Raw genomic sequence first — 21651 nt, 5'->3', positions numbered from 1 at the left:
TACTTTATCCGATCAGCTTCAAACTTGCTGGACATGATGACGGCTCCGCCCTGAACGCCCCGATATATTAATTTCCTACGTCACTCATAGCGCCCCCCGGTGGTAACAGGAAGTGGCCAGGTTTTACCTTAACGTGTACTGATGCCACATAGTTGACCCCATCAACTTCATTCCACTTCTAAAACATGCAGACTAAGGTGGTGAAGCTACATTATGAACGCTGTGAAGCTACGAGTAATGGCGTCTGTGTGGCGACGCGGCGACCATTCCTCGCCATGTAAATACGTTTGGCTTTTTGATGGCTTTAATGAACTCGTATCAACATGAAAATTGGTACACAGGTCCAGGGTCACGACCTCAACGTCTCCATATGCTCATAGGCGATCTCACTCATGTTGCCCCCTAGTGGAAACAGGAAGTGGCATATTTTACATCAACATTGTCCGATTTCCACGAAACTTCACATGTGTGATGAGGGGCTGACCCTGAACACACCTGCACGCATCTCATTACTGCCCCTAGTGGACGAACCTTTAACTGCTCATAACTCCCTCATGCTTTGTCCGATTTCCACGAAACTTCACATGTGTGATCAGGGGCTGACCCTGAACACACCTGCACGCATCTCATTACTGCCCCTAGTGGACGAACCTTTAACTGCTCATAACTCCCTCATGCTTTGTCCGATTTCCACGAAACTTCACATGTGTGATCAGGGGCTGACCCTGAACACACCTGCACGCATCTCATTACTGCCCCTAGTGGACGAACCTTTAACTGCTCATAACTCCCTCATGCTTTGTCCGATTTCCACGAAACTTCACATGTGTGATGAGGGGCTGACCCTGAACACACCTGCACGCATCCCATTACTGCCCCCTAGTGGACGAACCTTTAACTGCTCATAACTCCCTCATGCTATGTCCGATTTCCAAGAAACTTCACATGTGTGATGAGGGACTGACCCTGAACGCACCTGCACGCATCCCATTACTGCCCCCTAGTGGACGAACCTTTAACTGCTCATAACTCCCTCATGCTTTGTCCGATTCACTCCAAACTTCACACGAGTGATGAGGGGCGGCCCCTGAACGCACCACACCACATGCGGTGACTGCCCCCTGGTGGATGAACGAAACATTGCGTTTTTGGCCTCCTTCCGGGGTTTTTTCTCCATTTCTGCTCCGCGCCACGGCCCCGGCGTGCCTCAGGCCCCGCGGCGGCATGGGCGAGCGAGGGCCCGTCATCGCCGCTTGCGGCTTTAATTAGGGCCCGAGCGGCGACTGCAAGTCGCACAGCGAAAGCCCTATTGTAATTCGTTCATGCCCCAACGTGCACGTGACCCCAATGTGCAAGTGACCCCAAAGTAATCAAGTAGTGAAGTAATCATGTGGTATGGAAGACCCAGGGGGAAAAATGCTATATTGAAATTGTAATGTTTATTATTCTTATTATTCACGCGACTTTTCATGCCCCAATTTCGCCCCTTTCCCAAACTGGAAAAGTTGTCTAACTTTGCATGTCCCTCCGGCCTCATCCGAAATTCGATATTTTTGGGTCGTCGCACATGGTCGACGCAAAATGGCGCAATAGCGCCCCCTACAAACTTTAAATTTGCCCTCGCCTATTGGGTTAGTTTGTCGTAGGCAGACGAAATTTGGTACACACATTCATCATCCCCAGAAGCACAAAAAAGTCTCTTAACGTCATGGTAAAATCTCAACAGGAAGTCGGCCATTTTGATTTTAATTTTCAATTTTTGCCATTTTTTGGCCATTTTTTGACATTTCCACTACTTACGTTTGATCTAACTCGTCCTAGGGATTTCACTCGATCGGCTTCAAATTTGTTTTCCAGCATCGAAACCCCATGGTGACCTTATCTTGTGCTCCGCAGGTGTGTAGGTCATAGGGCGTGGCTGCTATGGCTCAATTCACATTGGTGACTGTTTCGGTGCTCGCCATGTAAATACGAATGGCTCTCACGCCCACATACTTTATCGTAGCTACTTCAAACTTGCTGGACATGACGATGGCTCCGCCCTGAACGTCCCGATATATTAATTTCCTACGTCACTCATAGCGCCCCCCGGTGGTAACAGGAAGTGACCAGTTTTTACATTACGTGTACTGATTCCACATAGTTGACCCCATCAACTTCATTCCACTTCTACAACATGCAGAACCAGTTGGTGAAGCTACATTATGAACGCTATGAAGCTACGAGTAATGGCGTCCGTGTGGGGGCGTGGCGACAATTCCTCGCCATGACAATACGTTTGCCCTTTGGATGGCTTTATTGAACTCGTATCAACATGAAAATTGGTACACAGGTCAAGGGTCACGACCTCAACGTTTCTATATGGTCGTAGGCGATCTCACTCCTTTCGCCCCCTAGTGGAAACAGGAAGTGCCATATTTTACATCAACATTGTCCGATTTCCACGAAACTTCACATGTGTGATGAGGGGCTGACCCTGAACACACCTGCACGCATCCCATTACTGCCCCCTAGTGGACGAACCTTTAACTGCTCATAACTCCCTCATGCTTTGTCCGATTTCCAAGAAACTTCACATGTGTGATGAGGGACTGACCCTGAACACACCTACATGCATCCCATTACTGCCCCCTAGTGGACAAACTTTTAACTGCTCATAACTCCCTCATGCTTTGTCCGATTAACACGAAACTTCAGGTGTGATGAGGGACTGACCCTGAACACACCTGCACGCATCCCATTACTGCCCCCTAGTGGACGAACCTTTAACTGCTCATAACTCCCTCATGCTTTGTCCGATTCACTCCAAACTTCACACGAGTGATGAGGGGCGGCCCCTGAACGCACCACACCGCATGCGGTGACTGCCCCCTGGTGGATGAACGAAACATTGCATTTTTGGCCTCCTTCCAGGATTTTTCTCCATTTCTGCTCCACGCCACGGCCCCGGCGTGCCTCAGGCCCCGCGGTGGCATGGGCGAGCGAGGGCCCGCCATCGCCGCTTGCGGCTTTAATTAGGCCCGAGCGGCGAGTAGCACTCGCCGGAGGGACTATTGAAATCGCGTTGTTTTTTATTATTATTCTTATTATTCCGTCACCTAAATGCCCCAATTTGGCCCCTTTCCCGACTTCGAAAATGCGTGAACTTTTGCCCGGACGTCCGGCCTGATCCGAAATTCGATATATGTGGCGGTCGCATATGTCCGACGCGACATGGCGAAATAGCGCCCCCTACAAATTTTAAAAAGTCCCATAGACAATTTTGCTTACTTTGGCGTAGACCAACAAAATTCGGTACACATATGTGCCATACCCAGATATACTAAAAAGCCTCTTAATGTCATGGTGAAATGTCAACAGGAAGTCGGCCATTTTGGTTTTGATTTTTCCCGCCTAAAACTAACTCCTCCCACAGCGTTCGCCCGATCAAGTTGAAATTAGGTACACAACATCGTCAGACCTAGCTGAGCTTATCTTGTGCTCCGTGAGTCCGTAGGTCAAAGGGCGTGGCTTCCAGCGCTCAATTAACTTTGGCGTGCTCGCCATGTAATACGATTGGCTCTCACGCCCACATACTTCATCCAATCAACTTCAAACTTGCTGGACATGATGATGGCTTCGCCCTGAACGTCCCGATATATTAACTTCCCACGTAACTCATAGCGCCCCCCGGTGGTAACAGGAAGTGAACTAAAATTCATTAAAAATACATAGTTGACCCCATCAACTTCATTCCACTTCTAAAACATGCAGAACCAGTTGGTGAAGCTACATTATGAAGACTGTGAAGCTACGAGTAATGGCGTCCCTGTGGGGGCGTGGCTACCATCAATTCCTCGCCATGAAAATACGTTTGGCTTTTTGATGGCTTTAATGAACTCGTATCATCATGAAAATTGATACACAGGTCCAGGGTGGAGACCTCTTCCATCTGATAGGGGTGTCGCTCATGTGGCCCCCTAGTGGAAACCGGAAGTGCCATTTTTTGCATCAACATTGTCCGATTTCCACGAAACTTCACATGTGTGATGAGGGGCTGACCCTGAACACACCTGCACGCATCCCATTACTGCCCCCTAGTGGACGGACCTTTAACTGCTCATAACTCCCTCATGCTTTGTCCGATTTCCACGAAACTTCACATGTGTGATGAGGGGCTGACCCTGAACACACCTGCACGCATCCCATTACTGCCCCCTAGTGGACGAACCTTTAACAGCTCATAACTCCCTCATGCTTTGTCCGATTCACTCCAAACTTCACATGTGTGATGAGGGGCTGACCCTGAACACACCTGCACGCATCCCATTACTGCCCCCTAGTGGACGAACCTTTAACAGCTCATAACTCCCTCATGCTTTGTCCGATTCACTCCAAACTTCACACGAGTGATGAGGGGCGGCCCCTGAACGCACCAGACCACATGCGGTGACTGCCCCCTGGTGGATGAACGAAACATTGCATTTTTGGCCTCCTTCCAGGTTTTTTCTCCATTTCTGCTCCGCGCCACAGCGTGCCTCAGGCCCCGCTGTGGCATGGGCAGCGAGGGCCGCCATCGCCGCTTGCGGCTTTAATTAGGGCCCGAGCCTGTGACAACGTCCCAGGGAGGACCCTATTGTAATTCGACATGCACATTAGCCAACGTGCCAGCCGACGAGTAACAACAAGTAAGCAAGCAAGTAACCAAGTACTGCATAGACCTGGCGCAAAATATCCCAGATATCGTACTGTTTATTATTAGGCCCGAGCGGCGAGTAGCACTCGCCGGAGGGACTATTGAAATCGCGCTGTTTATTATTATTCTTCTCCGCCTTCAAACCCCAATTTGGCCCCTTTCCCCAACTCGAAAATGCGTGGACTTTTTGCCGGACGTCCGGCTTCTTCCGAAATTCGATATTTTGTGCTGCTCGCGCATGTCCGACGCGAAATGGCGAAATAGCGCCCCCTACAAAGTTCAAAAAAGCCCATAGGGAATTCGGGTCACTTTGGCGTAGACGGACGAAATTCGGTACACATATGTACCATACCCAGATATACAAAAAAGCCTCTTAATGTCATGGTGAAATGTCAACAGGAAGTCGGCCATTTTGAATTGGTCGTTTTTGGCGCCAAATTAACTCGTCCAAAACGATTCGCCCGACACGCTCCAAATTTGATAGACAACATCGTCAGACCTAGCTGAGCTTATCTTGTGCTCCGCAGGTCTGTAGCTCAAAGGGGTTGGCCTCTGGCGTGCCCCGAAGTTTGGCGACTGTTTCGGTGCTCGCCATGTAAATACGATTGGCTCTCATGCCCACATACTTGATCGTAGACGCTTCAAACTTGGTGCAAAAATCTATGGCGAGACCCTGAACGATCCGACATATTATTTGCCTACGTCGCTCATAGCGCCCCCCGGTGGTAACAGGAAGTGAACTAAAATTCATTAAAAATACATAGTTGACCCCATCAACTTCATTCCACTTCTAAAACATGCAGAACCAGTTGGTGAAGCTACATTATGAAGACTGTGAAGCTACGAGTAATGGCGTCCCTGTGGGGGCGTGGCTACCATCAATTCCTCGCCATGAAAATACGTTTGGCTTTTTGATGGCTTTAATGAACTCGTATCATCATGAAAATTGGTACACAGGTCCAGGGTCATGACCTCTTCCATCTGACAGGGGTGTCGCTCATGTGGCCCCCTAGTGGAAACCGGAAGTGCCATTTTTTGCATCAACATTGTCCGATTTCCACGAAACTTCACATGTGTGATGAGGGGCTGACCCTGAACACACCTGCACGCATCCCATTACTGCCCCCTAGTGGACGGACCTTTAACTGCTCATAACTCCCTCATGCTTTGTCCGATTTCCACGAAACTTCACATGTGCGATGAGGGGCTGACCCTGAACACACCTGCACGCATCCCATTACTGCCCCCTAGTGGACGAACCTTTAACTGCTCATAACTCCCTCATGCTTTGTCCGATTCACTCCAAACTTCACACGAGTGATGAGGGGCGGCCCCTGAACGCACCAGACCACATGCGGTGACTGCCCCCTGGTGGATGAACGAAACATTGCATTTTTGGCCTCCTTCCAGGTTTTTTCTCCATTTCTGCTCCGCGCCACAGCGTGCCTCAGGCCCCGCGGTGGCATGGGCAGCGAGGGCCGCCATCGCCGCTTGCGGCTTTAATTATTATTATTATTATTCTTCTCCGCCTTCAAACCCCAATTTGGCCCCTTTCCCCAACTCGAAAATGCGTGAACTTTTTGCCGGACGTCCGGCTTCTTCCGAAATTCGATATTTTGTGCTGCTCGCGCATGTCCGACGCGAAATGGCGAAATAGCGCCCCCTACAAAGTTCAAAAAAGCCCATAGGGAATTCGGGTCACTTTGGCGTAGACGGACGAAATTCGGTACACATATGTACCATACCCAGATATACAAAAAAGCCTCTTAATGTCATGGTGAAATGTCAACAGGAAGTCGGCCATTTTGAATTGGTCGTTTTTGGCGCCAAATTAACTCGTCCAAAACGATTCGCCCGACACGCTCCAAATTTGATAGACAACATCGTCAGACCTAGCTGAGCTTATCTTGTGCTCCGCAGGTCTGTAGCTCAAAGGGGTTGGCCTCTGGCGTGCCCCCAAGTTTGGCGACTGTTTCGGTGCTCGCCATGTAAATACGATTGGCTCTCATGCCCACATACTTGATCGTAGACGCTTCAAACTTGGTGCAAAAATCTATGGCGAGACCCTGAACGATCCGACATATTATTTGCCTACGTCGCTCATAGCGCCCCCCGGTGGTAACAGGAAGTGAACTAAAATTCATTAAAAATACATAGTTGACCCCATCAACTTCATTCCACTTCTAAAACATGCAGAACCAGTTGGTGAAGCTACATTATGAAGACTGTGTAGCTACGAGTAATGGTGTCCCTGTGGGGGCGTGGCTACCATCAATTCCTCGCCATGAAAATACGTTTGGCTTTTTGATGGCTTTAATGAACTCGTATCATCATGAAAATTGATACACTGGTCCAGGGTGGAGACCTCTTCCATCTGATAGGGGTGTCGCTCATGTGGCCCCCTAGTGGAAACCGGAAGTGCCATTTTTTGCATCAACATTGTCCGATTTCCACGAAACTTCACATGTGTGATGAGGGACTGACCCTGAACACACCTGCACGCATCCCATTACTGCCCCCTAGTGGATGAACCATCAACTGCTCATAACTCCCTGTAACAACCGGTAACAGGACCTGCTTTACACTTACATTGGCAGATTCAATTCTAATTTACCATGGGTGATGCCAGTCAGCCACTGAACAAACCTAATACAAATACTCCCCCCGGTGGTCGCTAGTCAAAGTGACCTGGTTTACACTTACATAGCTCTAACGCCCACATACTTCATCCTATCAGCTTCAAACTTGCTGCAGATGATGATGGCTCCACCCTGAACGTTCTGATGTATGCCACGCCCACTTTACTCAATGCGCCCCCCGGTGGTAACAGGAAGTGACCTGGTTTACACTTAACTTGTCCGATCAACTTCAAATTTTACATATTTGATGAGCCTCTGCCCCTTAACACACCTACCCACATCTGGGTTCATACAAATGCACCCCCCGGTGGTAACAGGAAGTGACCTGGTTTACACTTAGATTGCCTGATCCACTACAAAATTCACAGGTCTGATGACAGTTGATGAGCCTCTGCCCCTTAACACACCTACCCACATCTGGGTTCATACAAATGCACCCCCCGGTGGTAACAGGAAGTGACCTGGTTTACACTTAGATTGCCTGATCCACTACAAAATTCACAGGTCTGATGACAGTCAGCCACTCATGTATGATGAGGCTCAGCCCCTGAACACCCCTACTTCACATTTTATGTACATGGTTTACACTTACATTATTAATCATAGAAGAACGCAGCTTTCTGCAGGTAAAAGGGACATTTCAACATTTTGGCAAATTCTAACAATGGCATAAACTCTCTACTTTTAGAAGAAGGATTAACTTTAATGGTCGATGCAAGCTGTTTATGATAACAAAGCCATTCCTAAAGTATAGGGATTACAGAAATAGCTCAATTTGGCAAGTCCATTTAAGTTTTACATGGTTGATATTTCTATCCTTGGTCAGGGCAAGTCAGTTGATTAACTACTGTATGTCTCATGAGAATACAAATGATTCTCTGTATTCCATTTACCATACGTCCATAATTTCTATTCACATATGTAAACCTGGGTGATCAAATGGCCAAATATAAGCTTGATGAAGTCCACAGGGCGAAACGCATTGCTGCTGTTTTTAACAATAAATTAGTTGAACAAACCCGATTGTGTGCGGTAGAACTTTATTTTCTTTTTCCATGTTTACCACCTGTCATGACCTCACTTTCTTCTCTTTCTCTTCATTGGTTTAGTAGTTAAGGTCTTGATGCCTTCCTGCAAACATGAATATTATTTGTACTTCCTTTTTGGTTACACATGGGTGCATATTTGCTGATAACAGGAAATTTGTTACACTGTACATTAATAATTAAATCACCTAAACATCACAGCTAAAGCCGTTGTAATTGTTTTTTTTGTTTTTTTTTGCACATGGGTGCATATTTGCTGATAACAGGACATTTGTTACACTGTACATTAATAATACAATCACCTAAACATCACAGCTAAAGCCATTGTAATTGTATTCAATACAAACAGCTAACTCCTTTTGGCAACCTTAATATTTTCTACTAGGTTTCTAATAGGTTAAAAGGTCTTTTAAGGTTACTACCTATATGACATGGTGTATAGTGGTACAGAGATCAAATAAATGTCAAGATTGGATTCTGTTGTATAATAAACGTTTTATTTGAAACTATATTAGAGAGAAAGACCCAACAGTTCCCACACACAGCAAGCACTAAGCGACAGTGGAGAGGAAAAACTTCCTTTTAACAGGAAGAAACCTCCAGCAGAACCAGGCGTTAGTGTGGGCGGCCATCTGCCTCGACCGGTTGGGTTTGAAAAAGGGAAGGTGGAGAGGTGGGGGAGAAAAGAGAGAAATGACAGAGAGAGACAGAGAGAGAGAGAACATCCACAACAATGTATGTTTGTATGAACTTCATGAACAGCTATACAGGGAACTACTGAACATGATTACTCTTGAATAGGGGGTGGGGGAAGAAAGTGGGTTTACATAAACATGAAAGGAACTATATACACCAACACAATCAACATAACTTTACAATAACAGTTGTGACTTTTTTTTGGTGTTTTTTTAAATATTTTTTTTGTGAACAGTACTTAACATCCAACAAAAACAAATGGCTGGAGCTCTGCTGTCAGGGTAGGGGAAGTGTGAAAACCAGGGCTCGAACAACCTGTAACACAGAAAAAACAGAGAGCCAGCCAGGGAACACAACACAAATATACACAGGCAACAGAACACCACAGGAATATAAAATATCTGTCAAAACTATATTACACAATACTACACATTAAAAAAAACTTCTTAACTACTACATGTACTTCCACTACTACTCTACTATTACAACTCCTGCTAATACTCTACTACAACTACATCTACTACCACTACTACTCAACATTACCCAGTCTAAAGCTGCACACAATCCCCTCATGATCACTAAAATATACTGGCAACACCACTGACTGTACATCATAAACAGCTGTTTTAACATATACGTGGTCAATAAGTGTTCCTCTCTCTGTTGTGGGTTGTGTCACATGTTGCTCAAACCCTTTCTCCAACATAAAACCACAAATAGATGAGGATGTTAAAATATTATCATTAAAATCCCCAATGACAGCAACAGTTTTATCTAAGGAGTCCAACCACTCAAGCAACATGTTGAGATTCTCCTTGAACAAAGACACTGGATATAATGGTGGCCGATAAATCACTACTAACAGCATGTCAAAACTATCACAGGCACAAACTAAACATTCCAAGTTCACATTTGGCGCCTGGATGACATCACACACTAAACCATTCCGACAAAACAAACCAACACCACCATGTTGCTTCCCCTGTAGCTCCACCAATGCTGGATCACTACTGGAATATGACACACTTCGAGGACCACTATAAAAACTAAAACCATCAATCTGGACCGATTCTAACAAAGAATCTGCAGGCAGCCATGTTTCTGTCACAGCAATACAGTTAAGCTGCAAATGCTGTGTACATGACGCCAAATCCACAAGATGCCTAGATAAACCCTGTACATTCATTAAAAACAGAGAGAAAGAAGAACCCATGTTAGAACTGGCCATGTTGTCAGTTAAAAACTTAGGCATGCGTTGAAGTGCATCCTTTATTCTTTCATTGCAAAATATGGCCTTATCTGCAAAATCCCTAATTATCAAACCTGACAGAGTCCTAACACGACTCAATGCTACATAGGCCTGTCCAGGAGCAAATATCTTTTTAAGGGACACCACAGCCTCATCTACAGTTATGCCCTGTGTCTTATGTGCTGTACACGCCCAGGCAAGTTTCAGAGGAAATTGCCGGCGCATCCCACCTTTCCTGGTGACCCTTTCCTCTACAGGTTCTATGCCTGTAGAGCCAGCTAAAACTACTGGGGTATGGGTACTGTTTCTCCTCCTCTGGGTACCAACTTTATCATCATCAAACTTAACATAAACAACCCGAGGAAACTTACAACCAGCCTGATAAACAATGTCCATTACTGTGCCACATACTCCATTCACAAGACCATCAACAACGTCTACATTTTTAATTAACATCACCCGAGCACCATTCCCCAACAGCAACTTCTCATCCAAACAGGTGTTGGATGTCTTGCTGTGATGGCCGCTCATCAACTCCAATTTCCCAGTTGTTTTACTGTTCGCAAAGTCCTGGGCGTGGATTTCCTCATACTCGCGACCGGGACATGTTGTGAACAGCTGTTGAACATTATGCTCATTTACTTGTGCATTTGTTGCAAAAATGTGTAAAGCTGAGCGGACTTCACCAGTTTCACGGCTTTTCAGTATTTCAACATCACTGTTCAGCAAAGCAGTCCCCTTAGTACGCACTCTCAGCCGATTCAATAAATCAGCAAAAACACTATTCTTCTGCCTTACAATCGTTGTCAACTCAACAACCTTAAATAAACTGGACCACAGGTCAACAGTCACATCATCAGTATACAACGATTTCCCTTTAACGGGAGGCAGCTGATAAAAGTCTCCTACAGCAAGAACACACACATTACCAAACGGTGAAAAGTCACCTGTTTGTTTGATCTGCCTTAATCTACCATGAATGTAAGCAAAGAGGTTATGATCCACCATGGAGATCTCATCAATAATCAAAATCTGCAGATCACTAAACTTAGCTCGCAAAGAATTGAGCTTCTCTTCCCCCAAAGGAGTGTACGGCAAGCGCACATCCTTCCCTATGCTAAATGTTTTGTGTATTGTTGCTGCATTCAAATTGTATGCCGCAATGCCTGTCGGAGCCGTCAATAAAACGCACACACCATCAGGATGACGACAGACTGTTGACAAAAGCCTCCCAGCCTCGTACTGAATAGCCCGAATCAGATGACTCTTCCCAGTCCCAGCACCACCAGTAATGAACACATGGAGAGGCTCTGGCTTTTTCCCAGCAACACGCTCCAAACACCACTGACGAACCCGATAAAAAATGGACAACTGTGTCTCGTTCAGTGATCTGATCAATGTCAAGCCCTCACCTCTGGTCATGACATTATTCTTTTTCTCCAAATGAGAAACTTGTTGCCTGGTAACCGATAAATCAGGAATACTCACTTGGGGTTCATCCTCCACCTGTGGATTATCCCGGAGTTCCTGAATGGACTCTAAACGCTCCAGCTGAGCCTCTGGACACAACACGCACCAGGCATCCTCTAACACACCCTCATCATCAATTCGATTCTGAGCCTCATCCATTTTATCCACTTCCATCTCAAAGTCACATCTATTTCCATCTACAACACACTTGACTGAATGCCTGGACCCATCACTAAACCTCACATAACCGCTATTGTAAAACTCTTTAAAGGTTACACAGTTAGCAGGTTTTAGCTGGGAGTCGGTGCGATGCGGCAAGAACAACTGCAAGATGCTCTGATAAAACAACTCTGGACTATTAGTCTCAGAGAAGCGAGCATAACGAACGACAGCTGGTTGTGTCCTTGTTCTCTTTACAACAAAACCGAACTTACCATTCAACTTGATGGGCTTTTTACATCTCTCATTTTTAGTCAGAACACGATACTCGGACACAAACGCAGCCAGACACATGTCACCAAAAACACTATCATCAGGTCTGTTTCTATACCGGTCAACAATGCTAGTCATCCACATGTCTTCACCACTGAGATCATGTGATGACGCAGAGGATGCCTTCTGTTTTAACACACTTAAAGGCAAACTCATCCTAACAGTACTGTTGCCTGTGGGAATGAACATCACCTTCCTTGAGCACTCTTTAAGATGCATATTAGTTAGCCTATACACAGCCTCCTGAGCAGACACATCCCTATTGTGTAAATAAACACTGCCCAGCTTCTTGAGAGCCTCCTTAGCACTAACATTACCATCTTTTGAGGCCTCTTTATGCGCATTGCCCAACAACAACCCCATCTCCCGTTCTGCCTTGGAAATGTAAGAAATGATATAAACAACACAGGCATACGCGTCTACGACAAATTGGACATCCAAATTCGCACTCCAGCATTTCAACAAAGGCTTACTGTAATGGTTGATCCACTCTTCAGAAACCTGCCTTTTCAAAACAACTTCAGTGCGCCGTCCACACAGTCTATAAGCTGCCTCAAACTCTTCCTGAGAGATCCCTAAATGACCAAACAGGTGCTCAACGCTATCAAAACGACCGTTTTCCTCTGACAAAGCCACCTTGATATCTGTCAGAATCTTAACGGCCCGTTCTTTCCTCTCAGCCAAACGTTTCTCACACTCACATGGTGCCAAGACATTTGCTGGGTCACGTGGACAACTACATCTTTCAACTTCATCAGGTTCACGACGGCTAATAAATGTTCTTGCTGACACAGGCCTGGGAAAATTAAAGCGACACACAGTGTTTTTCTTTTTACAAGTCTTTGAGTGTCGTTTTGAGTGTTGCTGAACAGTGGTTACAATGTCTAGCAACTCCTCATCTGATGATGGCAATTCACATGTTATATACTTATCAATAAACTGAACTACCTCCTCATCAGTGTTCTTGTCTATCAATGGAGCATTCTCTACCCAGAACAAACAATGGACATGGGGAGAACCTCGCTGCTGGAACTCTACCCGGTAAAAGTAATCCTTAATCTTGCCGATTGGGTGAGATGGAGACATAAGAACCTCCTTGAGAAAAACATGCCACCGAAAATCAAACATCCTAGCTGCAGTGACTGGATTGCGGCGCAACAAATTGCATCGATCAGCCCACTCTAAATCCTCTACAGTATCTGTTCGACCCTCCTGCTTCAGAACACTATACAGCAGATTCGTCCAACGCATATCTGCTGAACTGAAGGAACAAAACCATGTCGGAACACCAAGCTGACGCACACAAGCCAGAAGGTCACGCTGTGCTCCCTGCCAAAAAGCTGGAGTACCTCTAATAGGCCTAAGAAATCGATAACCGTCATCAAATTCCAACATCTTTTTCAAAGACTCCTCATCTTTTAAAATGTCAGCCACTTTGTACGACCTGTCACCCCCTTTACCTTTACGTAAAGCAATGGACACATTTGACACAACCTGTTCAACCTCAGACATGTACTGAGCAAAAAAGATGTACTCAACATTACTTGCAAACCTGCCATCTGCATGAAGTATCCTATTGTTAAAGTATCGCGACAAAGTCAAGCGATACGGCCGACACTCGTGATAAGCATTTCTGCCCTGAGGAAACAATACAGGGAAAGACTTGACCTCATTTGTGCTATCACTAAGCAGCTTCACTGGATTGTTACCCTCTGCTGGAGCTACATTCAAAACATTATCAAAGTATTGGTCAAGCACCTCCTGACCAATATCAACAGGCATGAGACAGGTGTCCTGAAACATACCATGCTGCTGTCTATCATGCAAAAGCTCATCCTCAGCTGCTGCATCAGCACTGTCTACAGTATCTGATGCCCCAGGAACTTCAGCTTCCTGTTCCCTACAGAAATCATTTAACCAGGCCTCATTAAACTCTATATCCTTATAAAGGCTGTTGGTCTGTTTTAAATATTGTAATGCCTGTTTAATACGCATACTGTCAACATATTGATACTCGTAGTGACCTTTGTAGGTCAACTTGCGCTTCAACTTTACAGCCAACAAAGACCCCTCCATATTGGCACGGGGCAACAAGTTACTAGTCTCTACAATGTTAGCAGGAACACAAGTCACTGGACCATGCACTCCATTTTGCCCCCCTTTGGGCAAAGCCAACATCTTCATAAATGGAATGTGCAATGCTATCAAATGTTGCTCCAAACTATTCAAACATGCCAATTCATCAGCAACAGGATCCACTGTGAGATTGTTCAACCAACACTCGGGGGGCATCTCACCTCTATTAATCTTATAGTGACAACTGTAACATATCCACAACTTCCCTCTAGCTGTGTCTAACAACAAACATGGCAAATCACATTCCCCATTACACTTATGCAAGTAGTCCTCTGATATGCAGTTTGCTGCTATTGAGGCTACTGTCTCACTCTTTCTATAGTCCTCCTGTTTACAGTGCAGAACCTGGTGTCTAAACAACAGTCTGTGACACACAGAACAAACAAAGTTTGGGCCTTCCTTCACTTTGTCTAAAAACTGCTGCATAACAAAGTCAAACTTCCCCAACTTCTCCTTCTTTACAACCCGTTTTAATTTAACGTCAGCTTTCACCCGTTCCTTATGGTCAACATTGTCCTTATATTTAGCTACACTAAGGGTTTTAACCCTTCTCTTATGTGCAGCATTGTTTTTATATTTATTTACACTGAGGGTTTTAACCCTTCTCTTATGTGCAGCATTGTTTTTATATTTATTTACACTGAGGGTTTTAACCCTTATCTTATGTGCAAGGTTGATTTTGTATTTATTTACACTAAGGGCCCTAACCGTTATCTTATGTGCAAGGTTGGTTTTATATTTATTTACACTAAGGGCCCTAACCGTTATCTTATGTGCAAGGTTGGTTTTATATTTATTTACACTAAGTGTCTTAACCCTCATCTTATGTGTAATAACGTCTTTGTATTTAGCAACACTTGAATGCTTCTTCATGTCCCTATACAACGCATTCTGTTGATATTTCCTATTTTCATATGTCTTTTTACGAGGCGAATCCTTTTGTTGATAACTACTTTTTTTCTGCAATCTAGTCTTCTTTCTCAAATAATCGCGTGCGTCAGTTCTGATACTATTTAAGCTGCCCAGGGCAGGAACATTACCCTCAACTTTACTATGGTCTCTTAAGTCATGGCCTACAGAAACAGGTGTGTTAACCCTACAGTAACCATAACAGCTATGCGTTTGGGGCTGATGAACACAGACCACAGTCTCATAATGATTACTATTCACATTATGTAAATACACACCCTCATTTGACAACCGTTTACCCTTACAGCTATATTCAAGCCAGCGATCACCAAAATACGTAAACACACTAACACCTAAGAAATCTGCTGTCGCTTGAATCTCCAACTCAGTGGCCCACGAACCAACATAGCGCATCCTTGACATCTTGATGTATTCTGATACAGAGGAATACTCACTTCGCAGAATACCCTGATATGCCACAGGATTGCTCTCTAGATGCTTCACAACAGCACGTCTAAACTTGCCATGGTACTTCTGTGTACCACTAATGGCCTGACTAACAGCCCTAAAAAAACAGTTCCCATCACCAACAATCTTCTCTGTCCTACAAGGAGTACCTAAGGGACCGACAGCAGAAGATGAAGAATCCACTCGCTCTGACTCTATGTTAAACTGCTTGCACAGAGCAAGACCAACATCTTTAGAAAGGGGATGAAATTGTAAGTTTTTACATGCTACATCCCCAACAAACACAATGTCTGAATTAACAGCAACATCATCACTGTGTTTCTGCTTCTTTGATGTGCTACTTCTAAGTGTGAGCTTCCGCTTCTCACCTCTCTTGGGGGCTGCACAAACCACTGGTGTGACAGGACTCTCCTCAGCAGGAGCAGTAACCTGTCCTTCCGTGCAATCAACAACTTCACAAACCACTGGTGTGACAGGACTCTCCTCAACAGGAGCAGCAACCTGTCCCTCTGTGCAGTCCATAGCTTCACTAACCACTGGTGTGACAGGACTCTCCTCAGCAGGAGCAGCAACCTGTCCCTCTGTGCAGTCCTTAGCTTCACTAACCACTGGTGTGACAGGACTCTCCTCAGCAGGAGCAGTAACCTGTCCTTCCGTGCAATCAACAACTTCACAAACCACTGGTGTGACAGGACTCTCCTCAACAGGAGCAGTAACCTGTCCCTCTGTGCAGTCAACAGTTGCACTAGCACCCAAAGACAAAGCTGCCGGCTTCACACTAACACCACTGATCTCAAAGAGCTTGGGTGTTGCCTGGAGAGCTGCTGCAAAGTTAGAAAAGTGCTCAAACAGAAGCTGTACTGAACTGAAATAGAGCACAACACTCTTCCCTTCACCATCGACCATCCCATCCGCACTGCGGGCATGGGAGTCGACCACAGCGTACTGGCCGTCTTCACCAATTATGGCACAAGTACTGCCACACAATGTGAAAAAACACATGTTGTACTTTGTACACATCCTACTGAATCCATCACTGAAAGTGGTATGCACACCGGAATCAACAAACTCTCCCTCGACAACATCAACATCTCCAGCTACAAATTCACCAAGATCCACATCAAATGTCTGTCCATCAAGGACACACTGCCGAGGCAAATCCGGGACAGAAAGGCACTCTTCCTCCTTCCCACTGATCATGCCGCCCTCCCTCAGGGATGTGTAGAGCTCATCACCTGAGATCACAACCTTGTCCAGTGTATCAGCCTGCCATGAAAACACACTCTCAGTGGTGTGTTTCATCAGAGCCACACAACTAACAGCCACACACTGACGACCGTTGTATTTAAACCTCCTGTCGCCTTGATGGAAACTCCCTCTAACGGAAGTGCGACCCTGGGACTGAGTGGGAGCCTGTGGCGCAGCCGCCACCACAGGAACACTGCAGCTCTCTCCCTCAGCAACACACTCCTCCACAGAGATGCTACTGACTCCAAACCACTCTGCACCCAACGACTTTTGAAGTGTCTGGATGTGAAGCTTCAGGTCCTTCAAGCACGTGTTAAACACTACAGCAGACCGACCCGTGTCTGCAGCAAACCCTGAAGTATTGCGCGTCCCACAATCCACCACTACCAGGTACTCCCCGTGCTGAATGATCAAGCTGACCGCTTCATGGAGATTCAACACGCACGGTCCATCCGTCAACAGATGCTGCTGCAGGTCTTCCTCCAACGCAGTCCCATCTTCAAACTCCTTGTAGACAGCCTGACTAACATCCACCCTCCACGTCTTACCAAACAGACCAAACTGCTGCTGGCCGAAACCTCCCCCTCCCTTTCCCACCCGAGCTGCCAACTTCACCCCCTCGACACGAACATCATCAATGTCTGCTGCGCGCCAGGTACAAACGGGAGAAAGACTATGTCTGACTGCTGCAACGACACTGCATGACACGTACACATCGGCATCTAAATGGGACGATGTTTTACGCAGGCTGCTCCCTACCACTACTGGTTTAGGCTGGTGTGCACATGTGCAAGGCAAAGGACTAATACATTCACCTTGAGGCTGGACAGGGACAGGCACCGGGGCGGGAGGGACAGCCGCAGGACGGGTAGGCACACCGGGAGGAAGAGTGGTCCCCGACGCAGCACAGGTCGACACAGGCAGTGGTGTCGCCTCCTACAATAGAAAGAGAAAGAAAAACACATTAACAGTTTGACACAGACAGGATCATTAAACCAACATGCTACCACATTATCCACAACAGCAGAGAGCTTTGCAAGGATCTTTGTGCTTGCCTCCTGCTCCAGAACCCGGGCTTCAGGACGGACAGTCAACACGGATGTTGAGGTCACGACCTGCAAAGAGAAAGATGGAGAAAGAAAAAAAAACATAACTACAAAAGGAAAAACACATTGATGTATTTCCCTTAAGGGGATAGTTCACCCAAAATTTAAATTTCACTCATTATCTACTCACCCTCATGTATACCAAGAGCTGTGAAAATTTTAACTCAGAGAAGGAGCAGAGGACTCTGAAAATTCTCAGAGCTCTTAGTCGACATGAGGGAGAGGAGAGAATGAATGAAATTTGAATTTTGGGTGAACTTTCCCTTTAAACTTTGTATTCAAGTCCTCTGACTGTTTGCTCAACTTCAGAGAATTTTCCCTATGGATAAAGTACTGTTTCACATTTCACTTTTTAACATGAAAGGGATAGTTCACCCAAAATTCAAATTTCACTCATCTACTCACCCTCATGTACTGTAGGCTAAGAGCTGTGAGAATTTTCAGAGTCCTCCGTCCCTTCTCTGAATTACGGGGGATGTCCAAAAAGACACACCAAAAAACATCCAAAGAAAGTTGGTGTCCATTGACAACCATTATATGGACAAATTCTGCTGTGTGGAGCCCCCTGTAACTCAGAGGAGGAACAGAGGACTCTTAGGAGGAGACACCTCTTAGTTGACATGAGGGTGAGCAGATAATGAGTGAAATTTGAATTTTGGGTGAACTATCCCCTTAACAAAACTGCACCTACCTTCACCGCCGCCGCCTCCTGCACGACACTGGCAGACACCGGAGCTGTACGTGCCGCCACCACCTGCAAATACACAAAATAAGATCATAAATATCATCCTAAACAGACAAGCAATGACGTCATTTTTCACAGTAAGTTAATTCTAACTGCTGTTAACTGCTCAACCTGCAGCACAGTCTCCATCAGGATTAAATGATTACATACCTGCTTCCTAGCATGTCTGGGCTTCAGGGAAACAGGTTTGCGTTGGCGTTTCACAGGCGGGGGCTAATGTGAGAAAAAAATAATCAAATCGTCAAATACAGATTACAACCCTTTAAGCACAAACACTGTTGCATTATTTCCAGTCTAGACGAAACAAAAACCAAGTTTATATTTCATCTATCACAAGTACTGTAAATTTCACATTATCTACCTTGTTGCCTGTGGGAACGCCGCCGAGAGCCGATGGAACAAGCGTGTCCATGGCCTCCAGAATGTTTGGCGAAAACCGGGCAGGATTCGATGGAATGTCACACTCCGCCTTCAAGGCCACCGAAATGTCATCCATCTGTAAGAAAGACATGTAGCTTCTTTGTAAAGCCTGCAATTTCTTAAATGAAGCAAACACAAACTATCACTGTTGTGTAGTTAAATAAGAACATACGTACCGTACACTGAACCACCTCTGAATCCTCGTCACCAGAGCCGTGCTCCTCAGAGTCGTGCTCCTGGTCACCGGGGTGGCTACGCTGTAATGACAAATGGCACAAAAAATTAGGATCAACTGACAATGTTCTCTTTCTTTCATCCAAGCGCAGTCACAGTGTTCAACCTCTTACCTTCCTGCCGGACCGAAAAGTTGTCCACGTGGTGGGGGGGAGTCGTGGAGTATTGTCAGGGGTCTCCTTCCCCACCAGAACCAGAACGGGAACCACCCGCTTGTCAGGCGTTGGTTGAGGCTTTGGAGAAACCAGGTACTGCACCTGTGGCGGAGGTGCTGGTCTCTCCAGGTGCCCGATGGTGGCAACCCACAGACAGTCTGCAAGAATATCCACTCCTGCATTACCGCTGAGGTGAATCTACAATGACACAAACAAAAGATTAAACATTAATTTGAAAAATGCGACTTTTACTGAACATGTTGTATCACTTCATATTGGTGATATTAAAATACATTCTACTTACACCATCACGGGCCCAGAGTCTGCGGTTACTGAGGGGGAAGCGGTCAAAATGGTGATAAAACGTAACACCTATAAAAAGAAAAAAAGAAAAGAAAAAACATTGATCATAAAAAACACGTTTCAAAAAGGCAGTGTCAATTTAAGGTCAGAAAACCATTAAGGTGATAATATTATAAATTATATAATTCTCAAATACAATTGCAGCCATATCATTATTTTCAAACATACCCAACTGTTTTGACACGGCGGAAAATTGATTCCGGAATAGCTGTTGGATCCCCTCCGTGACCTTCAAGCGTGGTACAAGGTCAGCGACAAAAACCTAGATATAACAACACAAAAATAATCGTTAATAACTAAAAAAAAACCTATGGACCTGTACACAGCAACTTCATTTTTTTTTTTAATAAAACATACCTCTGCAGACGGCCATTTGTTCAGTACAGTAGTCAGGTACTTAGCAAAGGCTTTCCCACCGTGTTCGGGGGTGGGACTGGCCGTGAGGTTGTTTCCTGGCGCAATGACACAGACAGCGTCAGGGGTCCGAGGAACAGCGTGCTTCTCGGTGCTGAGAAGAACAGCGTGCCGAACCTCGGTGCTGAGATGATCCGCGCACGCCCCAGGAACGGACAGGAAGCCAAAGGTGTAGCGATCCCCTGGCATCCGCACGGTCCTATCCGCAAGCTCACGCAGATGGGACGCCCCGATGACAAGAACAAACTGGAACAAAAAGACAGAATTTCTCTTAGGATGAAAACAAACATTTCAAACTACTGTGTTACTTTATAGTTTGTACATACCTTCTTGCCAGGGACCTCGGCAGGAATGTCCATTTTGTAGTGGTGCCCAGTGAGCTCCGAAAATGGCCATTGGCGAACTCGATGGCGCCACCCTGTGCCATGAGCTGTTGAAGATAAAATGATTGTCTTAAAAAAGGCCAACTTCCAGTAGTATTTAACCACAATATGTAAACACTAACAGACTATAGAAATGCACATAGTTAAGACTTCAACACATATGATACATTACCACATAAATGAAATGTTGATTTTGAACATGGAAGACTACTTACTGTCACCAGAAACACTGGGGGCCGGCTGAGGATGAAACACCTCAGCCCGTCGTGCCGCCTCCCTCCGCTTAGCTGCTTCGACACGACGGTGGGACTTGCCACGGGGCATCTACAAGTAGAAAGACACAGTCAATCAATCAATTACTCAAGACAATTACTTCATTACTTTGCATCTACAGAATAACAGTTCAGCCACTTTGTCCCCACAAGCATTTATGCAGCTTTAATTGTACTGAAACATGCTCAAACACATCACTGTAAAGTCAGTATTATTCTGATAAAGTTTTGGCCTAAAGAAAACTTTTGAAATCACACTAGTCCCCCCACAAGCACTTATAGTCTACAGATTACTCAATGAAACACAGCACAGGTGCACAGGCTATTGTCACACCTCTCCACTGTTCTTATATTTAATTCAATTCAAAAAAACTTTATTTATACCCGAGGGGCAATTAAAAGGGCAGCCTGAGCAGTTCAATTGAATAACATATAGACAACAACAGTCACACACACTCACACACTCACACACACACACACACACACACACACACACACCATTAAAAACAAAGACAAAAACATCACCATGCT

The 21651-nt window shown here is 45.5% G+C and overlaps 1 protein-coding gene across 1 annotated transcript; it reads right to left on the bottom strand.

Moving 5' to 3' along the window:
- Positions 1-9332: 9332 nt before the first annotated feature.
- Positions 9333-21385, bottom strand: LOC311004064 (uncharacterized protein; the record flags this gene model as incomplete). Its single annotated transcript, XM_083996012.1, has 14 exons — positions 21064-21385; positions 20792-20895; positions 20409-20711; positions 20220-20313; positions 19993-20060; positions 19647-19886; positions 19476-19556; positions 19241-19375; positions 19030-19092; positions 18826-18888; positions 18084-18143; positions 16149-17964; positions 11794-11864; positions 9333-9371 (listed from the first exon to the last, which is right to left on the bottom strand). The coding sequence occupies exons 1-14, from the start codon at positions 21170-21172 to the stop codon at positions 9333-9335; spliced, it is 3246 nt and encodes a 1081-aa protein (XP_083852138.1). The 5' UTR covers positions 21173-21385.
- Positions 21386-21651: the final 266 nt, after the last annotated feature.

This window comes from Trachurus trachurus (assembly GCF_905171665.1).
Source record: "Trachurus trachurus genome assembly, chromosome: 21".
Taxonomy (NCBI): Eukaryota; Metazoa; Chordata; class Actinopteri; order Carangiformes; family Carangidae; genus Trachurus; species Trachurus trachurus.
Note: the sequence above shows the minus strand (reverse complement) of the source record. Positions and strands in the feature narration are given on the sequence as shown.